The sequence below is a fragment of the Xyrauchen texanus genome, chromosome 8 (genome assembly GCF_025860055.1).
Source record: "Xyrauchen texanus isolate HMW12.3.18 chromosome 8, RBS_HiC_50CHRs, whole genome shotgun sequence".
Lineage (NCBI taxonomy): Eukaryota > Metazoa > Chordata > Actinopteri > Cypriniformes > Catostomidae > Xyrauchen > Xyrauchen texanus.
In genome coordinates this window covers 2,216,637-2,234,060 of record NC_068283.1, presented here as the reverse complement: position 1 = coordinate 2,234,060, position 17,424 = coordinate 2,216,637, and the positions used below count along the sequence as shown (strand labels likewise).

Genomic DNA, 17,424 nt, shown 5'->3' with positions numbered 1-17,424 from the left:
ACTTAATTGAAAATGTTTCTTGTGTAGTTTCTCCCCAACTCAGCTTCTTACATTTTATATAATTTTTTTCAGCATAAGTGCTTGGCATTTCTCAGAAAAATGTATACCCTCAATTGTAATTGCTTGGACAGTTTTTTGTAAGCTCTATAATTTAGATTTCACTAAATCAGTACAGACATTGATAAATCATGTTCAGTTAATAATGTATGGTCAATGTTAATGCTGTTAAATCTATAACTAAACATGCCACGTGTTCACAATACAACAGGAAAAAAATGGAAAAATCCCCGTACACTGTCGTTTATCTTGCAAATCTTTATTATCTCACAGCGTTTCGGCCAACGTCCTTCTACATGCATTTCATTAGATTCTCTGAAGATTCTTCCAGTTGCAAGGAAGTCCTGTTACTATCATACTTCAGCCTACCTAAAGTTTCACCAGTGATGCTGGGGTGCGCGCAACTGAACCAGAGAAGGTTAATAGTGGTAGTAAATGGAATTTTGTTTACACTAAAGCTTCATGGTCACACTTTATTGACCTCTTGGACTGTTTGATTCACAAAAGAACCACCGATGCCAGAACATGCGATGACAGTAAGTTCCTCACTTACTTTGTGACCACAGCAACCGTATATTGTTTTCGGATTTTCGGACACCATCCACACTGCTGGGCCAGGCGTATAGAGGAGTATTTAAATATGCAAATGCACTAACACGTTATAGATGGCCCAAATATGAATAATATACACCCATTCATTCATCGATTTTGGTAAAAGTACAATTTAGGTATCAGTCTCTAGGATGCTTTTTGTTGGTTTATCGTCTTCAGATTTCCTCATAAAATCAGCACAGAAAATGTGAAAAATGTGGGTTCTGGGTCTGCAAATGTCTTGCTCATCTACTGCAGTTCTTACCCAGTCTCCTCTCTGGTGTGTTTTTCCACAGTATAAATGAGGTCATTATGAAGGGTGATGAGATAGCTGATGAGCGCGGTGGAGCACAAGCCCAGACCTTGTCTCTGAGGCAACAGCACCTGCAGATCTGCATCCAAACCCAGATCATCCTGAGTGTACTCCACTGGCAGCTTTATCTCACCTGCCACACATACAAAATCTCATTTCACATTCAGCAGTGGAAAAAAACAAAACACGCCTGTCCTGTAATTACTCTGCTATGGCACTATGTAAGAGTTGCTTACCTGTGGTGGCCAGAGATACTCGGAGTTGGTTCCAAGTACACAAGAAGACTTTAATCTGTTTTTCATACCAAGCATTGAATGATGCTGTTGAATGAAAACACAAAAGGCTTAATGAAGTAAAACACTCATTTTTTGAGTCTGGATCATTTTATTTATATAAAGAATTTGCAAAAAACAAAACAAAACACAATGCATACAGAAAGACTTGAATATACCTCTTTTATAATGGACATGCTTTCAGCTTTACATTTAAAGGGATAGTTCACCCTCTCATAATTTACTCACTCATCCCACCCCAGTTGTATTTGACTTTCTTCTGCAGAACACAAATTAAGATTTTTTAAAGAATATTTCAGCTCTGATGGTCCATTGGGTGCATGTGAATTGTGACCAAAATTATAAACTAAGAAAAGCACATAAAGACTGTATAAAAGTAATCAAAATGACTCCAGTGGTTAAATCCATATTTTTCAGAAGTGATAAGATCAATATTTTAGTCATTCTTTACTATAAATTCTCCTCCCTGCCCAGTAGGTGGCGATATGCACAAAGAATACGAATCGGCAAAAACACAAGAATTTGGAAGTGAAAGTGAAGAATGTAAATATTGATCTGTTTCTAACCCACACCTATCATGTCACTTCTGAAGATATGGATTTAACTACTGGAGTCATCTGCATTACTTTTATGCTGCCTTTGCATGGTGACCAAACCTTTGAAAGCGTATGGACCTATTTTTCAAAAAATCTTAATTTGTGTTCTGCAGAAGACAGAAAGTCATACACATCTGGGATGCCAGGAGGGTGAGTAAATGATGAGAGAATTTGAATTTTTGGGTGAACTATTCCTGGAAATCATTAGTTTAATTGTGATTATTTAATTCTATTTACTGTTTTGAGCCATATTCTTTTACCTGTAAAACTACAGGTTGGGAGCAATAATTATCATGAAAGCGGTATATAAATACATTTGAATTGAATTAAAAATGCTTCTTTTCAGATTTATGCATCTAACAGTACAGATAACGATTTCGATATAATATCTTAATAATTGATTTTGGCTTAAGTATAATGACAACATAAAAGCCTGTTGTTTAATTTTACAAACTGCATGTAGTCTTTATAATATCATGCTTGCTATTTTTCCTCACACATTATATATGGGTCAGCCTTTATAATTTAGAAAGGGGTTCGTTTGCAAGGGGATCACCATATGTGGGGGACCCTGGAATCAAAAACTCTGAAATCCCCTGGAATAACCAACATGCAGTAAGCCAATTTGTTTTCATGTGAGATGAACAGCATAAAACATGAAATTATGTAACAGAGAGGACCACTGTAGACCCTCTTGACTGTGTCTCAAAAGGTTTGTTCAGGTTCACGTCAAATGGTAAAATCCAAAGAAAACGATGTTATTTGTGATAAAAAAAACAAAATGTAAAAATTCACATGTAAAGAAAATATATTATTACTTTTTACTTTAGGTTTACAACATTTGAAATTTGCATTTGTGTCATTAAATTCATAATAACTTATATAAATGGAACCAACAAGAAAACAAAGATTATGTGAAGTAGATCATCAACTTAGACATCCGTACTCGTCTTTGTTCCAAAAACAACACAAACTGTGCCATCTGACTCTCTCCACTATATCTGTTTTGGTCAGTACCTGCTTTCTGGCTTTGCAGGAACTCTGCTATGGTGTTATAAGTGAAGTCGGTCACGTTCTGGAACTTCTTGACCAAATCTCTCTGGAGAGCCAAGATGTCGGGAAGGAACCTCACCAGCCGAAGCTCTGCTTCCTAAAACAAACACTTGGTTAGTGCAATACAAACAGCCTGTGTAGGAAGCAGACAACGGGACCTCTAATCTCTGGTTGTTTAACTGCATGTAAGGACAAACACTCCAGTTGCTGCATGTCTTACTTTCTGCAGGAACCTCCAGAGCACAGGCAAAGTGTCCCGCCCATCGTTCTGCTCCACAATGTGAGCCAGACTGAGCATTGAGATCTTCCTCCTGCAGCTCCAGATAGAGGAGTTGTGGATAAGGGACTTCTGAGGCAGAGAGTGCAGGAAAAGCCCCGGATCTCCAAACGTCAACTTCAACACTGGATTAGAAGACACTCGCTCATCGTTCCTGATGAAGTCGTTTACGCCCTTAAGCTGATGCTCCAACACCTGAAAGATAGAGAATGAAAAGACAAATTGAAATTGAAATAATGCACAGTCATAAACAGAAATGAAAATTCTTGTTGTTTTAAATTAGCCTTTCTTTCATATAGCTATCAACTCGATTAATCTTATGATATACCTATAAGAACATCATTCATAGACAACATAATGCTGACCACTGTGATGCAGTAAAAAATGGCACATTGTTTACCTTCAGCTCATGTGTGATGACATCAGTATTCATGGCATTTTCCCAACCATTTCTTTTATCTTTAGTGGAAAGGATTTGATCATACTGAACAGGCCCTGTTTGAAAATACCATGTTTCATGAATTTCTGAGACAGGATAACCCCATGACAAATGACACAAAACAAGGTCTCCATGTAAGGCGAGTTGAGTTTGCTCTTACACTGGTTGGTCTGGTGTGGTTCCAGTAGACTGTGGATGGTCAGATGGATGCAGCTGACTGTGTCATCTACACCTTTTCCCAGAGCTCTGCTCAGCTGCTCAATGTCCTTCAGAAGATGAGCCATCAGGAACGGCCCAGGATCCATCACAGCAGGCTTGATGATTTGAATGATACTCTGAACACAAACAGGCAAGAATATGGGAAAGATAAGTCAGCATGAAATCAAAATGGACCCTATTTATTTTATAAATGCATGTTACTGGTCTTTTTATGAACGATCACCAATGCATATTGGCAATTTAGTAAAAAAATGGACCTTGTAATCTTTATCAAAATGTCAAAACTTTATGTTCTGGTAAAATCTGCTGACATTTGCAAGTGGTATTCAGATTGAACCCTGCCCCTTCAAGAGTATTATACAAATATTCTCAATTGGCAACTTTAAAACGGTTCTACCGTCTCCATGATTGATCTCTTATGTTTGACCAGCCCACATCAGTTACGTAGAAATTATGTATACAAGTCACTTTGAACTATAAATTGCAGGACCCTTGATGAAAAAAACTATTTATATTCCGAAAAATACAGTAAGTGTTTCCCCCCCTTCATATTTAGATTCAAAACGTTAAAACGTTAAAAAAAAAAACTTTTACTCACTCATTTTTCATTGGCTACAGCCTCATCGTAAAGACCGCGATATGCTTGTGCATTTATGTTGTCAGTTTGATCATCAATGTGTTGAGATCGCTGCTCGATTTCACCAATTACCGCTCAAGCAGCACAGTGAAAGGAAGGGGTGTCTGTTCCACCCTACATTTTATCGTTTTACACGAAATACAACACAATACGGAAGTAAAGTCAGTCGCAACTTCCTTTTCATGCTGACTTTAAAGATTAGATGAAAGTGTGATAGTGTGCAGTGTTGGGAAAGCTACTTTAAATGAAGTGTAGCTTGTGAAGACGCAGGTTAAGCCTCACATGCATACTTTAGGATTTTAGTGACCTCCTTCAACTTCTCGGCCTCATCAGTTTTCTGGAGTTATGCTCCCAACTCTTTAGTATTTAATTCAGTGTAACGATCAGTAGTGTATCAGAAGTACAAATAAATACATACACACATACATACATATACATATATTTGGGGTATAACGGTTCTCTGTAAAAAACTAATCGTATGGTTTGCCAGTTCATCTCTAGTTTAATAAGGTAAAGCAAATATAGCACAAAATGGACCTTTGCTAATGCACCTGTTTGGCTCTGTAGATGGACAACATTCTACAGACAAAATCTGTACAATTAACTGCAAGTATGTTAAATCAGTTGTTGACATCATAGTTCTGCATGCGTTAGTTGAAAATGGCAAGCTGAGAAAACAAGCCACAAGATAGAAGTCCCTGCGTCATTCAAGTCTCCTGTCTGGGAACTTTTTCTTTTTGCAGTCAATCACAACAGCGATAGTCATGATTTTTTTTTAATGAAAATAACAAATACCGAACCATACCGAAACCGTGATACAAACTGAACCGTGAGAAATTTTAACCACTACAACCCAATATATATATTTATATGTGACAAGGAGGAAGGCGTGGCCGGGCCGGCTCTCAGTCAGCTGATCAGTGGGAAAGCGAGATAAAGGGGAGCAGGAGATGCCAGTTTGTGAGAGAGAGAGAGACACAAGCTGCCACTGCGTGTGTGCATCTTTGTGTTTTATTTTGCGTTATGTTGAATTTATGTAATTAAAGTTCTGTTGACTATTCTGCTGGTTCCTGCCTCCTCCTTGCCCATCCTGAACACGTTACACTGGTGCCAAAACCCATGAAGGAGGAATGATGTTCTGTCGTGGTGTTCTCGGCACTCCCATCAGCCAGGGGAGGAGCCGCGACCGTCTGCTGGGGAATAGAGTCGCCGCTGTTGGCTGCCGGGAGTCAGAAGAACCACTGCCATCTGCTCGGGGAGGAGTGGCTGTCGTCCGTCAGAGGACAGAGGAGTGGTTGAGGACCAGGCGCCAGCGTGTCCAGGGGCCGATGGGCAAGTTTTTCCTCTTTCTCTCCTCACTCTATGTGTGTCTCCCGCTCGCCCTCTCCCATCGTCTCTCCCACAGGTTCCTAGGAGGCTGGGTGGACCATAGCTGGTGGAACGGAAGTAAGGGCAGCGTCCTGGAATACTCGATTCTGATTGGTCAATAGTATTTCTGAGTAACAACCACACATCCTGGAATTTTATACATATCAGACTGCTCATCTATTGCGAGTCATCTTTCTGCTTCTCGGATCACGTTTGATGATCTATACAAGTTAGTTAATAAATAAATTTCAAATCAATGTTTCATGTGCATTTATTGTTTTTTTTAGCAAGTATTCTTTTAATAAGCTGGACAATGAGGTGTTGGGAGTCGCACACTGGACACGTCTGGCGCTCTAAAATTCCAAACAAATGTTTGAAACAGCTATGATTTCGATCATTTCTGCCATGCCACGGAGCGCAACCTGCATTTTTTCCATTAAATGAAACCCAAATCATTATCAAAGGACATACATTATTTAATTTAGTGTTCTTCCTTCTTGAACAAGGAAAAAACCTTCGTAACTTTTGTGTGTACTGCAACCTGAACTGCATCAACCCGCCCGTGTTTGATACCTGTGCTGTGTTCTGCTTCTCATCTGGTGTGTGACGGCCTTCTGATGGCCATTATTTACAAAAATAAACACCAACAGAAATCAGACGCAAATAGGAGGTGGATTTTCTTCTCACATATTTAAGTACAATTGTGCTTTCATTAATCCCATTTTAATGTTATTCTATTTCTATAGAAGTTTACTATCACAGGATATCTGTTTCTTTGTTTATTACACAACAAATGATTACTACTTTCATACAAATATCTAATATTTCACGTTGAATTCCTGCACAACGATGGTGAATTATCAATGAACCATATGCATGTACGCAAACATAATATATAGAGATGCACCGATTGCTATTTTCTTTCTAAGAACTATTATTGATAACATATACAAACAAAATCTACCTTTCTTCAATGCTAAATTTTATTTTCATAATAAAATAAATGATTAAACATTACAATTTCCCCCAAACTGCACTAAGTTACAGGATCTTCTCTCACTTAAACAACTCTCAAAATAAAGTGCTCTGTGACAGGAAAGAGGTAGAAATAACAATTAACTGCAAACGAGTTGCTTTATATAAAACAGATGTCATTTTCCATTATTTTTATAAATGGACCTTTTTCTCTTCATTACTCGTCTAACAAAACAATTCCAAAGATCTGAAAAACTGAAGTGTCCAATACGCTCAACTTACGTTAGATGTACAAATATCAGTTGTAAAACGGAGCACTGCTTCGGGAACGGCTTGCATATCTGTCAACACTCCCGTTTTTCCCGGGAGTCTCCCGCTTTGTTATTTCTCCCAAAAAAACTCCCGTAATTTGTATAGCCCAAACCACGTTATATGAATAATCACATCAATATATTATTCCAAGGTGGTCCAGTTGCCAGATCTTGAATGAAACCCATCCTACTCACACAATCGACACATCATACACATTACAAATCATTTATGACCTCAATCTGGCAACCTATAACCTATTTGCGCTGTTGGTATCTGCGCAGGCAGTGGACGCGGGATGTTAAATCAAGCATCAGTGGTAGAGGGGAGGCGAAGACTCAGCTGGTGCTCCGGTAATAAAAACAAAATATACGTGTACATTTAACAACAGCTGGATGGAAGAATTTAATTTAATATCCCGAAGCCATATCGACAATGCCCACGCCTTTTGCAATGTGTGTCGCACTGATTTTAATATCAGACACGGTGGGAAAAATTACGTTAAATCACAACGGCACAATTTGTATAGTATTTAGCCTGCCTCTGCCATCCAGCACCCCACTTCCCCTCTCCCGGATTTGTGTACCCAAATGTTGACAGTTAACAGGCTGCGTGTGTAACATGACACGAGATTAAACAACTCGGGCAACATGACGTCGGAAAGTACCTCCTACTCTGTATCGAGGAAATGTATCAGATTTCTGAACCCTCTGTCCTCAACTATGGAGAACGTCTGGTCATCCAGGGCCATGAATTCCATAATTTTCCTCGTAATTGCTTTGGTCTTTTCGCTGCTCATACCAAGGAATGATAGGAGAGGCTGCTGACTTGTGGCTGGCTCTGAGCACTGGCTAGCTTTAGCCGCTTTCACTTTTTAGCTTCTTTTTTAAAATGGGCATTTTCAGCTGGGTGATGGCGTTTTAAATGTCTAATTAGGTTTGTTATTCCGAAAGTTATTGTGGTGGTTCCCCCGCGGTTTACTTTGGCCTTAAAATTATTACACATTTCGAACTTTATGTATTCTTCACTCACAGTGAAGATCTTCCACGCCAATGACGTTTACGTGCGGCTGTGACGTTATTGCCTGGGCCGCTGGCAACAAAACGGACCGGCTTGGAATCGGTAAGACGTGAGGCTGACCGGCCGGTTACCGGTCCGGGCCGAGCATGCGGAAAATCAGCTAATTCCGGTCCCTGGCTGGTCGATCGGTGCATCTCTAATAATATACATGCTACTTTTTCGTCAAGGGGTGGCGTTGTTTCAGTGATTGACTTGCTTTACATTTGACATTGCTTTTTGACGTGGATGGAATGTGGAAGTAAACTACAGCAAGTGCAACACATGAAAAGTATGATTTAGTCATTTGAGTGTACAGGTACTGCTGAAATGATGTAAGTTATAAGTCTATTTAGACTAAAAAATATATACAGTATGTGTAACTCATTTTTAGCTTATGTGTTATGTGCAACTCAATGTTTTGAAAGCCAGTTGTATCCCACATATGAAAATGATATTGTGTCTCTCAAATAAAAAAATTAAAAAATTTAATGCAACAGAAAATATAATTTTGTATTATTTTTTACTCATTGTATTGAAATTGCTTTGAAAATGTTGTGATAGATATGTTTGTCGAGTCCCCGTGGTATGAAATAATGTTTGGGAAACTGTTTGCATTTAAGGGTTAAAAGTAGTTAAAGCTGAAATATGCGATTTCTGCGCCAGTCATGCACCCTTATACTACACCACAATTAATTATAAAAGTTTTATTTCTGAATCCAAAACATTTTGATAAATAGCAGTATTTCACTTATTATGCTACAATACATTAACAAAGATCAAGATAAAAACAAAAACTATTAAGTGAATGAAATAAACTAAGTTGAAATTTGAAATGTTTTAAAATTAACAAATCGATTCACTACTTGTTGGAAAAAACATAATATTTGGAAAAGCTACACTTTTCAGAAAACAAGCTGGCAGAAGAATGGTGTGTGCAGGTGTGATACCTGAGGGCTGTTCTCAGCTCCCAGCAGCATGGACATGTGTGTGATCAGTCTGAGCAGAGTGAAGGGTGCTGGTGACATGTCCTTGGTGTCCTGCATGTCAGGATGGTCACGCCTCTGAGGAGTGCCCAGAATGTGTCCCGACTGAGTGCGATCCCCTCTACAGAGACAAATTAAACAATTACAGGGCTGAAACCCAATGTTTATTTTGATAATTGGTTCATTTCTTTGATTAATCGATTAAACACATTAAAAAAGCCAAATTGTATTTCCAGTATTTATTATAAAAAACAAATATTAATGCTTAATTGTATGCTCTAAATACCGTATCTATACCTGTATATATATTCCAAAAGAAATGCATACATTTAGTGAAGTTAGTTTTATTACATTTCTTCAAATAATATAAAAAAAGAAATAAAAAAATACATGACTACTGTATCAGGTCAAATTTGATCGGGAATACTAAGAGTGTTGGCCTGTGAGAAAGATTGCAGAAGGGTTAAAGAGACTCGGTCATAATCCCGTTAGAGTTACTGTTATTATAAAAATATAATTTATTGTGTAATATGTGCGATTTAAACCTAAATCTGACATCCAAAACAAATATTTAACAAAGGGAATATTTTAGTCTAACTGATTGTGCTCTTTTGATGTTGAAGTTTAAGAGTGATTTGTTTTATAATTTTTTTCGTTTTGTGAGAAATATTCATATTATATATATATATATATATACACACACACACACACACACACACACACACACACACACACACACAGTACCAGTAAATGTATGCGCTGGGGAAAAATAACCCAACTGGACTACATTTAAATATATGCCTATGACCTTCTTTGAAGCGTGTAATATAAAATGCTCTCATGCTTTGGACAGTTTGGGTCATGCTTATCTTACAAGCCTTAGCTGAAACATATTATTATTCAAAATGAAATCATTCAAATTCCTATATATATATATATATATATCAAACTAGATAAAACACAATAGGAACCGTTTTCATGGACACAGGAACTCACTGTCTTTGAAAGATTTTGAAGCCCTCAACAGGCCGGTGGTTCTCGCCCCCTATTTGTTCATTGCAGTCTGGACAACGACTGATCTGCATGGGCTGACCACACTAGTGTGAAGAAAATATATATTTATAAATATATAATAACATTATAATGACAAAAAGGTGAATATAGTATCTAACACATTGATAGCTCTAAACATATGGCTTTACATTGCATTAAAAGGGTCATGCCATACTCTTTATCATTTTATTATTTTCCCTGAGGTCCACTGGTAATGTTAGATACGTTTTTGTTTTGCACCAAAACAATCAGTATTATTAATCATTTTCCACCCTGTCCCTCAGTTTAGGTTTTGGCCTCAGTGTCTCATTTAATTTCATTGTAAATGCCCACTGTTCTGATTGCCCTAGCAAACAGCTATATTTGAAACTCAATCAGAAGAGAATGAACAAGCTCTCCACAACAATATATAACAATAAAAACTACATATCATGGTTTACACATAACGTACACCCAACACAATGTATCCGAATATATTAAACTGTTAACTCAAGCACAGCAGTGCCATAAACTGTCAAACAGTCATGACATTTGAAATATTCATGAATGAAACAGTTTACTCATGGTTTTGCAATCGAATCAAATAGTGATTTTTTTAACTGCCTGATCCTTTACTAATAGTTTCATTGCAAAGCTTGAATCGTATTATGAATGATTCACAAGCAATCCACGCTGATATGAGTTCAAAACACTCACATCCACACGATGCACATACTATATTGTACATTGTCTAAAGCATAGTGATGGACACACAAACAGTCTCGCCTTCATTGGGGCACACATAGCTCGAAACACATCAAAATGGTCAAAGACGCCCATCTAGACCGTATTTACATACACATTTACATTTACATTTATGCATTTGGCAGACGCTTTTATCCAAAGCGACTTACAGTGCACTTATTACAGGGACAATCCCCCCAGAGCAACCTGGAGTTAAGTGCCTTGCTCAAGGGCCCAACAGTGGCATCTTGGTGTTGCTGGGGCTTGAACCCCTGACCTCCTGGCCAGTAACCCTGAGCCTCAACCACTGAGCCACCACTGCCCATACACCAACAATTAAAAATAGCACTGATGGTTGCAAAAACGTGTCCAAGATGTGGTTGTGTTTAAAAAAGCCAGAGGCAGAACAGCTGAATGAAACAGAATCAGGGTCTACTTTTCAGAGTTGTAACTTGACACCTTGTCATTTAAAAGCATGTGAGATACAGGACAATGGTCAAAGATGTCTGTGTAGTGCATGTTTATATACAAAAATAATTCAAAATAGTTCAGAAGGGTCCTCTTTGATCTTCAGGGATAGTTATTAGGCCACACTAGGCCTGTCTGTCCCTTTAGAGCTCCTTGGTTTGTCCTGCTCTCTCTCTCTCTCTCTTGGCTTGGCCAAGGGTGCGATGATGTAAAGTATTTTAAAAGTAAGGCATTGATTTTGTTGCTGTAGAGGCGTTTATGAATGAATAGGCCCCCTAATGATATAGGAAAGTCACCGAAGTAGAGAATAAGGTGCTTTTGTAGCTTGGTTTCAACAAATGCTTTTGTTGTACTGGGGATTATGTTTTGAGTTCTGAAAAGTACAGTATTTTTTATAGTAGAATGACCCCTTATTTGTCAAAATATCAAGGAAAATGTGATTCCTTATGACATGACCCCTTTAAGTTATGTGTGCTTTCAATAGCAATACAGTGCTGTATATGGTTAATGCTTTAACATCAAGCTAGATGACAAGAATGAAGTCACATGGCCTACCTCACCAACAGTGCATGGATGACCATTAGGACAGACTGTCAAGAGCAAAACACGATAAGTTAGGAAGATCAAATGTATCAAGGCAGTCAAAATTCTATTCACCCAAATTCTACTTAATTCTACAGTGTTAGATATTAGCACAGCTGGTTTTCCATCCACATAGTTTCATGCAAGTTTTGAGATATTGCATAAAAAATATTGGATGGAAACAATATAAAAACTTTCATGCTCACATCAGGTGGATGAATTTTTATTAGATAAAACATGTGCATAAACTTCAATATTTACTGAATATATTCCTATATAATTTCTATATGAAAAGAGATTTGATAGGACTGAAACGATTAGTTTCTCTCGGTGCGGGACACGGTCTGATGTTAGCGTGGATCCCTCTTTCTGCATCGTGGTGTCAGGCAGCGCTTCGTGAAAAGAGTTGGAGTACCACAAGTCTACACGTCAGCAAAGAAACCTACATATTTTATACTGGTTGTCGGCTTAGTTGGACTTTGAAAGGACAATGAGGTTTGTTTCATCTAATTGCGCAGCTCTGGTGGCATTTCTGGGTGTGATACTCTACCAGGGAAACATCGGCTACAGGTATGACTCAGACTTTTTGTTACATAACGATATTTCCTCAACTTTAAAATGGACAAATTGGACGGGGATTGGTATATATACAAACTTTAACGTTCTCTCGGACTGCCGTCTGAAGTCACTGCTTTCAAACTTTGTGTATGAAAACTCCATAGTTTCTGCTCAAACAAATAAGGAGCCCAGCATCTTAAACTGTTCCACTTGTTTGAATTTTCCGGTTGGAAATGTAAGCAAAACAGTAAGGCGTCGGAGTTTTATAGTTCTTATGTTACTGATATCAGGTAATGTATTACCAAATCCTGGTCCTTTTACTAATACTTCCCTAATGTGCAAAGTTCCTGCTGATTTTAAATCTAGATCAGGATTAGGTTTTATTCATATGAATGTGAGAAGCCTGCTTCCTAAGCTGGACTTGGTGCGTATCTGGGCAAAAAATACCAGTGCTGATGTTATAGTGATATCTGAAACATGGCTTAAAAAAACAGTTTCAGATATGGTTATACTGTTTATAGGACTGACAGACCAAAAAGGGGAGGGGGGGTAGCAATCTATGTTAAGGACAGTTTTGAAGTTACTGTGTTGCTCTCTGAGTCAGTAGTTAAAAAGTATGAATTATTAGCTTTAAATCTTATCGTTTCTAAGACTTTACATCTTACTGTAGTTGGTTGCTACAGACCCCCATCAGCTAGTACTGATGCCATTTCCTCTCTGATGCACTCGGTGACTTCTTTGAATTACAAGGAGCTTGTTCTTCTTGGTGATTTTAATGTGAACTGGCTACAGTCAGTATCTGATTGTTTCAAAGCAATTTGTGACTCTTTAAATCTCTTTCAGCTAGTTGAGACACCTACTAGACCTAACTCGAAGGATTACAAAAAGTCCACATTAATTGATCTTATTTTTAGTAATTTGCCTCACAAGTATTCTTTGGCCTCTGTATATGCTAATGATGTTAGCGATCACTGCGTCATTGCCATAGTCAGAGATACCAAACTACCCATGCATAAACCAAGTATTATCACTAAACGTTGTACACAACATTTTAATGAACAAGCCTTTCTTTTTGATGTAGCACGCTATGATTGGGACAGGATTTTTCTCATTCCCGATGCTGAGTCTGCCTGGTATTACTTTTATGATGGATTTTTATCAATCATCAACAGGCATGCACCTTTTAAAAAATTCCGTGTTAAAGGTAGGGATAATCCCTGGTTTTCTGAAGCCCTTTCTGTTCAAATTCGTGAGCGGGATGTGGCATGGGCAAAAGCCAGACAATCTGATGTTGGCTCCGATTGGATCCGTTTTAGGCAGCTCCGGAATAAATGCACAGTCGCTATTAGAAAAGCAAAGGCTGATTATTTTATTGAAAAAAACACTATTAACTCAAACAACCCCAAGAAATTCTGGCAGAATATAAAACTGATATCAGGTAGTAAAACAAGTCTAGTTTCCCATCATGTATAAAAATGGATTCCACTAGCATATCAGATAAAGAACATATGCTCAATTGCTTTAATAAGCATTTTGTTGCCTCTGGGTCTCTATTTGAACCACTAAATCTTATAGGTTCTGATTCTGTTAAATCTTATAGGTTCTGATTTTATTAATGCAGAAAGTCTTCTAGAAAAGGAAGAGTTTAGATTTAAACAAATTAAGAGCTCTGACGTTTATAAAGCACTCTGTCTGCTTGACATAAACAAATCTCCAGGTCCTGATTGTGTGGAGCCTGTGTATTTGAAACTAGCAGCAGATTATATTACATCTGCTTTAACTTATATTTTTAATCTTTCTTTAAACACTGGTGTTATTCCAGAAATTTGGAAATCAGCACTTGTTGTTCCTTTATGAAAAGGGAGGGATCCCACTATAATGAATAATTACAGACCCATCTCAAAGCTCTGCGTTTTATCTAAGATACTAGAAAGCCTCATTGGTGAACAGTTGACATGCTACTTGAATGCAAATGGGGTGTTGTCTATCAATCAATCTGGGTTTCGCAAAAAACACAGTACTACAACGGCTATTTTGAAAGTTTTAAATGACATTGTAGGGTCAATGGATAATGGTGAATCTTGTGCCTCGCTTTTCATCGATTTATCTAAGGCCTTCGATACAGTGGATCAAGGTATCTTGCTGCACAGATTGAAGGTTGTTGGTTTATCAAGTCACGCTATTCCTTGGTTTAAAAATTATCTGAGTGGAAGAACCCAGTGTGTTCAAGCCGAAGGTAAACAATCTGATTCATTAGAGATTTCAAAAGGTGTTCCCCAAGGATCGGTGCTGGGGCCCCTTTTATTCACCATTTATATAAACAGCCTTGATTATGACATTCAGGATGCGAACTTACAATTTTATGCCAATGATTCTGTCGTGTACAGCAGCGCTTCCTCCGGACAGCAAGCCTTGTCTAAGCTTCAGTCAGCATTTAATATTATTCAGTTAAGGCTTCACAGTTTAAAACTTGTTCTGAACACTGATAAAACCAAGTATATGTTATTTTCCAAATCAAAAAACCTGAAAATAATTCAGTATCTCTTCAGACCTTTCAAGGTACAGTGATTGAATTAGTAAAAGAGTACAAATATCTAGGCATCATAGTTGATGATGCCTTATCTTTTAGTTCTCATATCACTCAACTGAAGAATAAACTGAAAATCAAGCTTGGGTTTTATTACAGGAACAAGTTTTGCTTCTCTTTTAATGTAAAAAAGAAATTAGTCTCTGCTATTTTTCTCCCTGTCCTTGATTATGGTGATGTTGTATATCAGTTTGCACCTTCTTATCTTCTTTCTTCTTTAGATGCCGTTTATCATGGTGCTTTAAGGTTCATATCAAATTGTAAATCTTTAACCCATCATTGCACCTTGTACCATAGAGTAGGTTGGCCTTCTCTGTCTACCAGAAGAAAAATGCACTGGTACTTAATTATTTACAAAGCTATCTTGGGGTTGTTGCCTTCCTATCTCTGTTTTACATTGAAACATTGAACATTGTTTTATGCAGCAGAAAATTATCAAGAATTATTCTCTTCGTTCGCAAAACTTCTATACTCTTTCTGTTCCTTTTACTCGAACTGAGTTAGGTAAGAAGTCTTTTATGTACGCAGCGCCGTTTGATTGGAATATTTTCCAATTTAAATTAAAATTAGAAAATCTGCTGACTCTAGAACGTTTTAAATCAGTTATCCGGCGAATAGAAGCTGATCTAACATTATGCAATTGCTTTTAAGTGTTTTTAGTCTGTCTGTGTGATGTTTATCTGTAATGGAACTGATTGTACTGCTGCACATTTTGGCCAGGACACTCCTGTGAAAGAGATTTTTAATCTCAGAGAGCTCTTCTGGTTAAATAAAGGTTAAATAAAATAAAAAAAATAGTCTACATTATCGGTGTCGATAATAAAAAAATGTCGACATAAATTTCCATGGTCGTTTGATGTCATTTAACGTAACATGATCACAATAAACTGTAAAGATGAAGCGTGAGAGCAGCACTGCAGTTCACAGATCACAGTCCAGATGCACTCTAAACTTATACATCTTTAATACAGTTATATGTAATGCGTTATAGCTTTATTAAAGTTCAAATGATATGGAAGCAGGTCATGTAAATAACTACAAACTCCGAAACTGGCTGGGATGGAAATGTATTTATTGTTTTTGCGATATTCCGATTTTGTCCATAAATTTAAATCGTAACTTGGTATATTCTACAAATTTCCAAATGTTTATTGATTATTACTTCTTCAGGTATCAGGAACATACTACATGTAATGTATGTAATATCCAGTCAAACTATATTATACTATACAATTATACTATATTATACTATAGGTGTCATTTTGACAGGGCTTTCAATTTCACATGACACTGTTAATTTCTACTCACAGTACCACTGCAGGTTTCCCATGGCCTGCTGCGCTACAGCCAACATGTCATCAGGCATAGTGGGGATGAATGAAGCCTGTGAGGAGATCAGGATAAACATATCAAACACACTTCAGTCATCATTTGACTGTATGATGTGACAGTGTGAAGGGCTCGTACCCTCATGTTGTGTGGGGTCAGTGCCAGCTGCTGCAGTGGCTGAAGTAAAGGCAGGTTTCCACACAACAGGACGGCAGCCATGTGAACTGTGACCTCCACCAGCACATGCTCTCTTCCTGACGCTTGCGCTCGCACACGCAGTGTGCACAGACGATTATTCACCAATGCTCTGGCAAACTCTCGCATTTCATCATTGACGAATACGCTTGAGCTCCTGATGAACTCTTCAAGAGCAGCACATTGCTAAATAAAACAGGCAACATGAATATGATCTCAGGCTGGACAAAATATTGAGTTCACAATACATTTATAAAAATGCACATATGATATTTATTATTTTGCAAGTTATTGCGCTTTTTCATTACCGCAGTGTTAGGGTGCGTGTTGGGGTTATTTGATCTATACAGGAAGGTGACCTCTCGAAACAAAGCCATCAGCAGATAAACAGCCTTCTTCATTGGTGTGCAGTTGCAATCCTTCAAACAAAGATATAGCAGAAGAATTATGATACTGATGAAGCAGTTTAATGGGGTGCAGAAAAAATATCAAGTATTTAATTGGCATATTTAAGCATTTTATTAAAGCATTTCATCAAATATAGGCTTCAATTTAATCAAGAAGATTTCTTTTGCATTGTAATTTTTTTTTTTTTAGGAAAATTAAGCACATTTTACCCCCTCAATTCTCATTACCAAAATGCATCTGGACATTTTACTTTTACAATTTGAATAGTTTTCAATGATGATTCTTATTACTGTTTCCAGTAAAAATATGCTATTGTACAATGTTTTAAAATTCGCAAAAATGTAAGGCACAA

General features: G+C 37.6%; 1 protein-coding gene across 1 annotated transcript in view; it reads right to left on the bottom strand.

Annotated features, from left to right (window-relative positions):
* The window catches only part of rnf213a (ring finger protein 213a), a 91,516-nt gene that overhangs the window by 11,915 nt on the left and 62,177 nt on the right, over nucleotides 1-17,424 (bottom strand). Inside the window, exons 51-62 of the mRNA XM_052132117.1 lie at nucleotides 16,973-17,083; nucleotides 16,608-16,850; nucleotides 16,449-16,524; nucleotides 11,969-12,003; nucleotides 10,166-10,266; nucleotides 9,134-9,290; nucleotides 3,780-3,954; nucleotides 3,581-3,675; nucleotides 3,124-3,375; nucleotides 2,868-3,000; nucleotides 1,198-1,281; nucleotides 914-1,094 (exon numbers count right to left, since the gene is read on the bottom strand). Of these exons, the coding sequence (XP_051988077.1) occupies nucleotides 914-1,094; nucleotides 1,198-1,281; nucleotides 2,868-3,000; nucleotides 3,124-3,375; nucleotides 3,581-3,675; nucleotides 3,780-3,954; nucleotides 9,134-9,290; nucleotides 10,166-10,266; nucleotides 11,969-12,003; nucleotides 16,449-16,524; nucleotides 16,608-16,850; nucleotides 16,973-17,083 (1,643 nt within the window). The remainder of the gene's footprint in view (nucleotides 1-913; nucleotides 1,095-1,197; nucleotides 1,282-2,867; nucleotides 3,001-3,123; nucleotides 3,376-3,580; nucleotides 3,676-3,779; nucleotides 3,955-9,133; nucleotides 9,291-10,165; nucleotides 10,267-11,968; nucleotides 12,004-16,448; nucleotides 16,525-16,607; nucleotides 16,851-16,972; nucleotides 17,084-17,424) is intronic.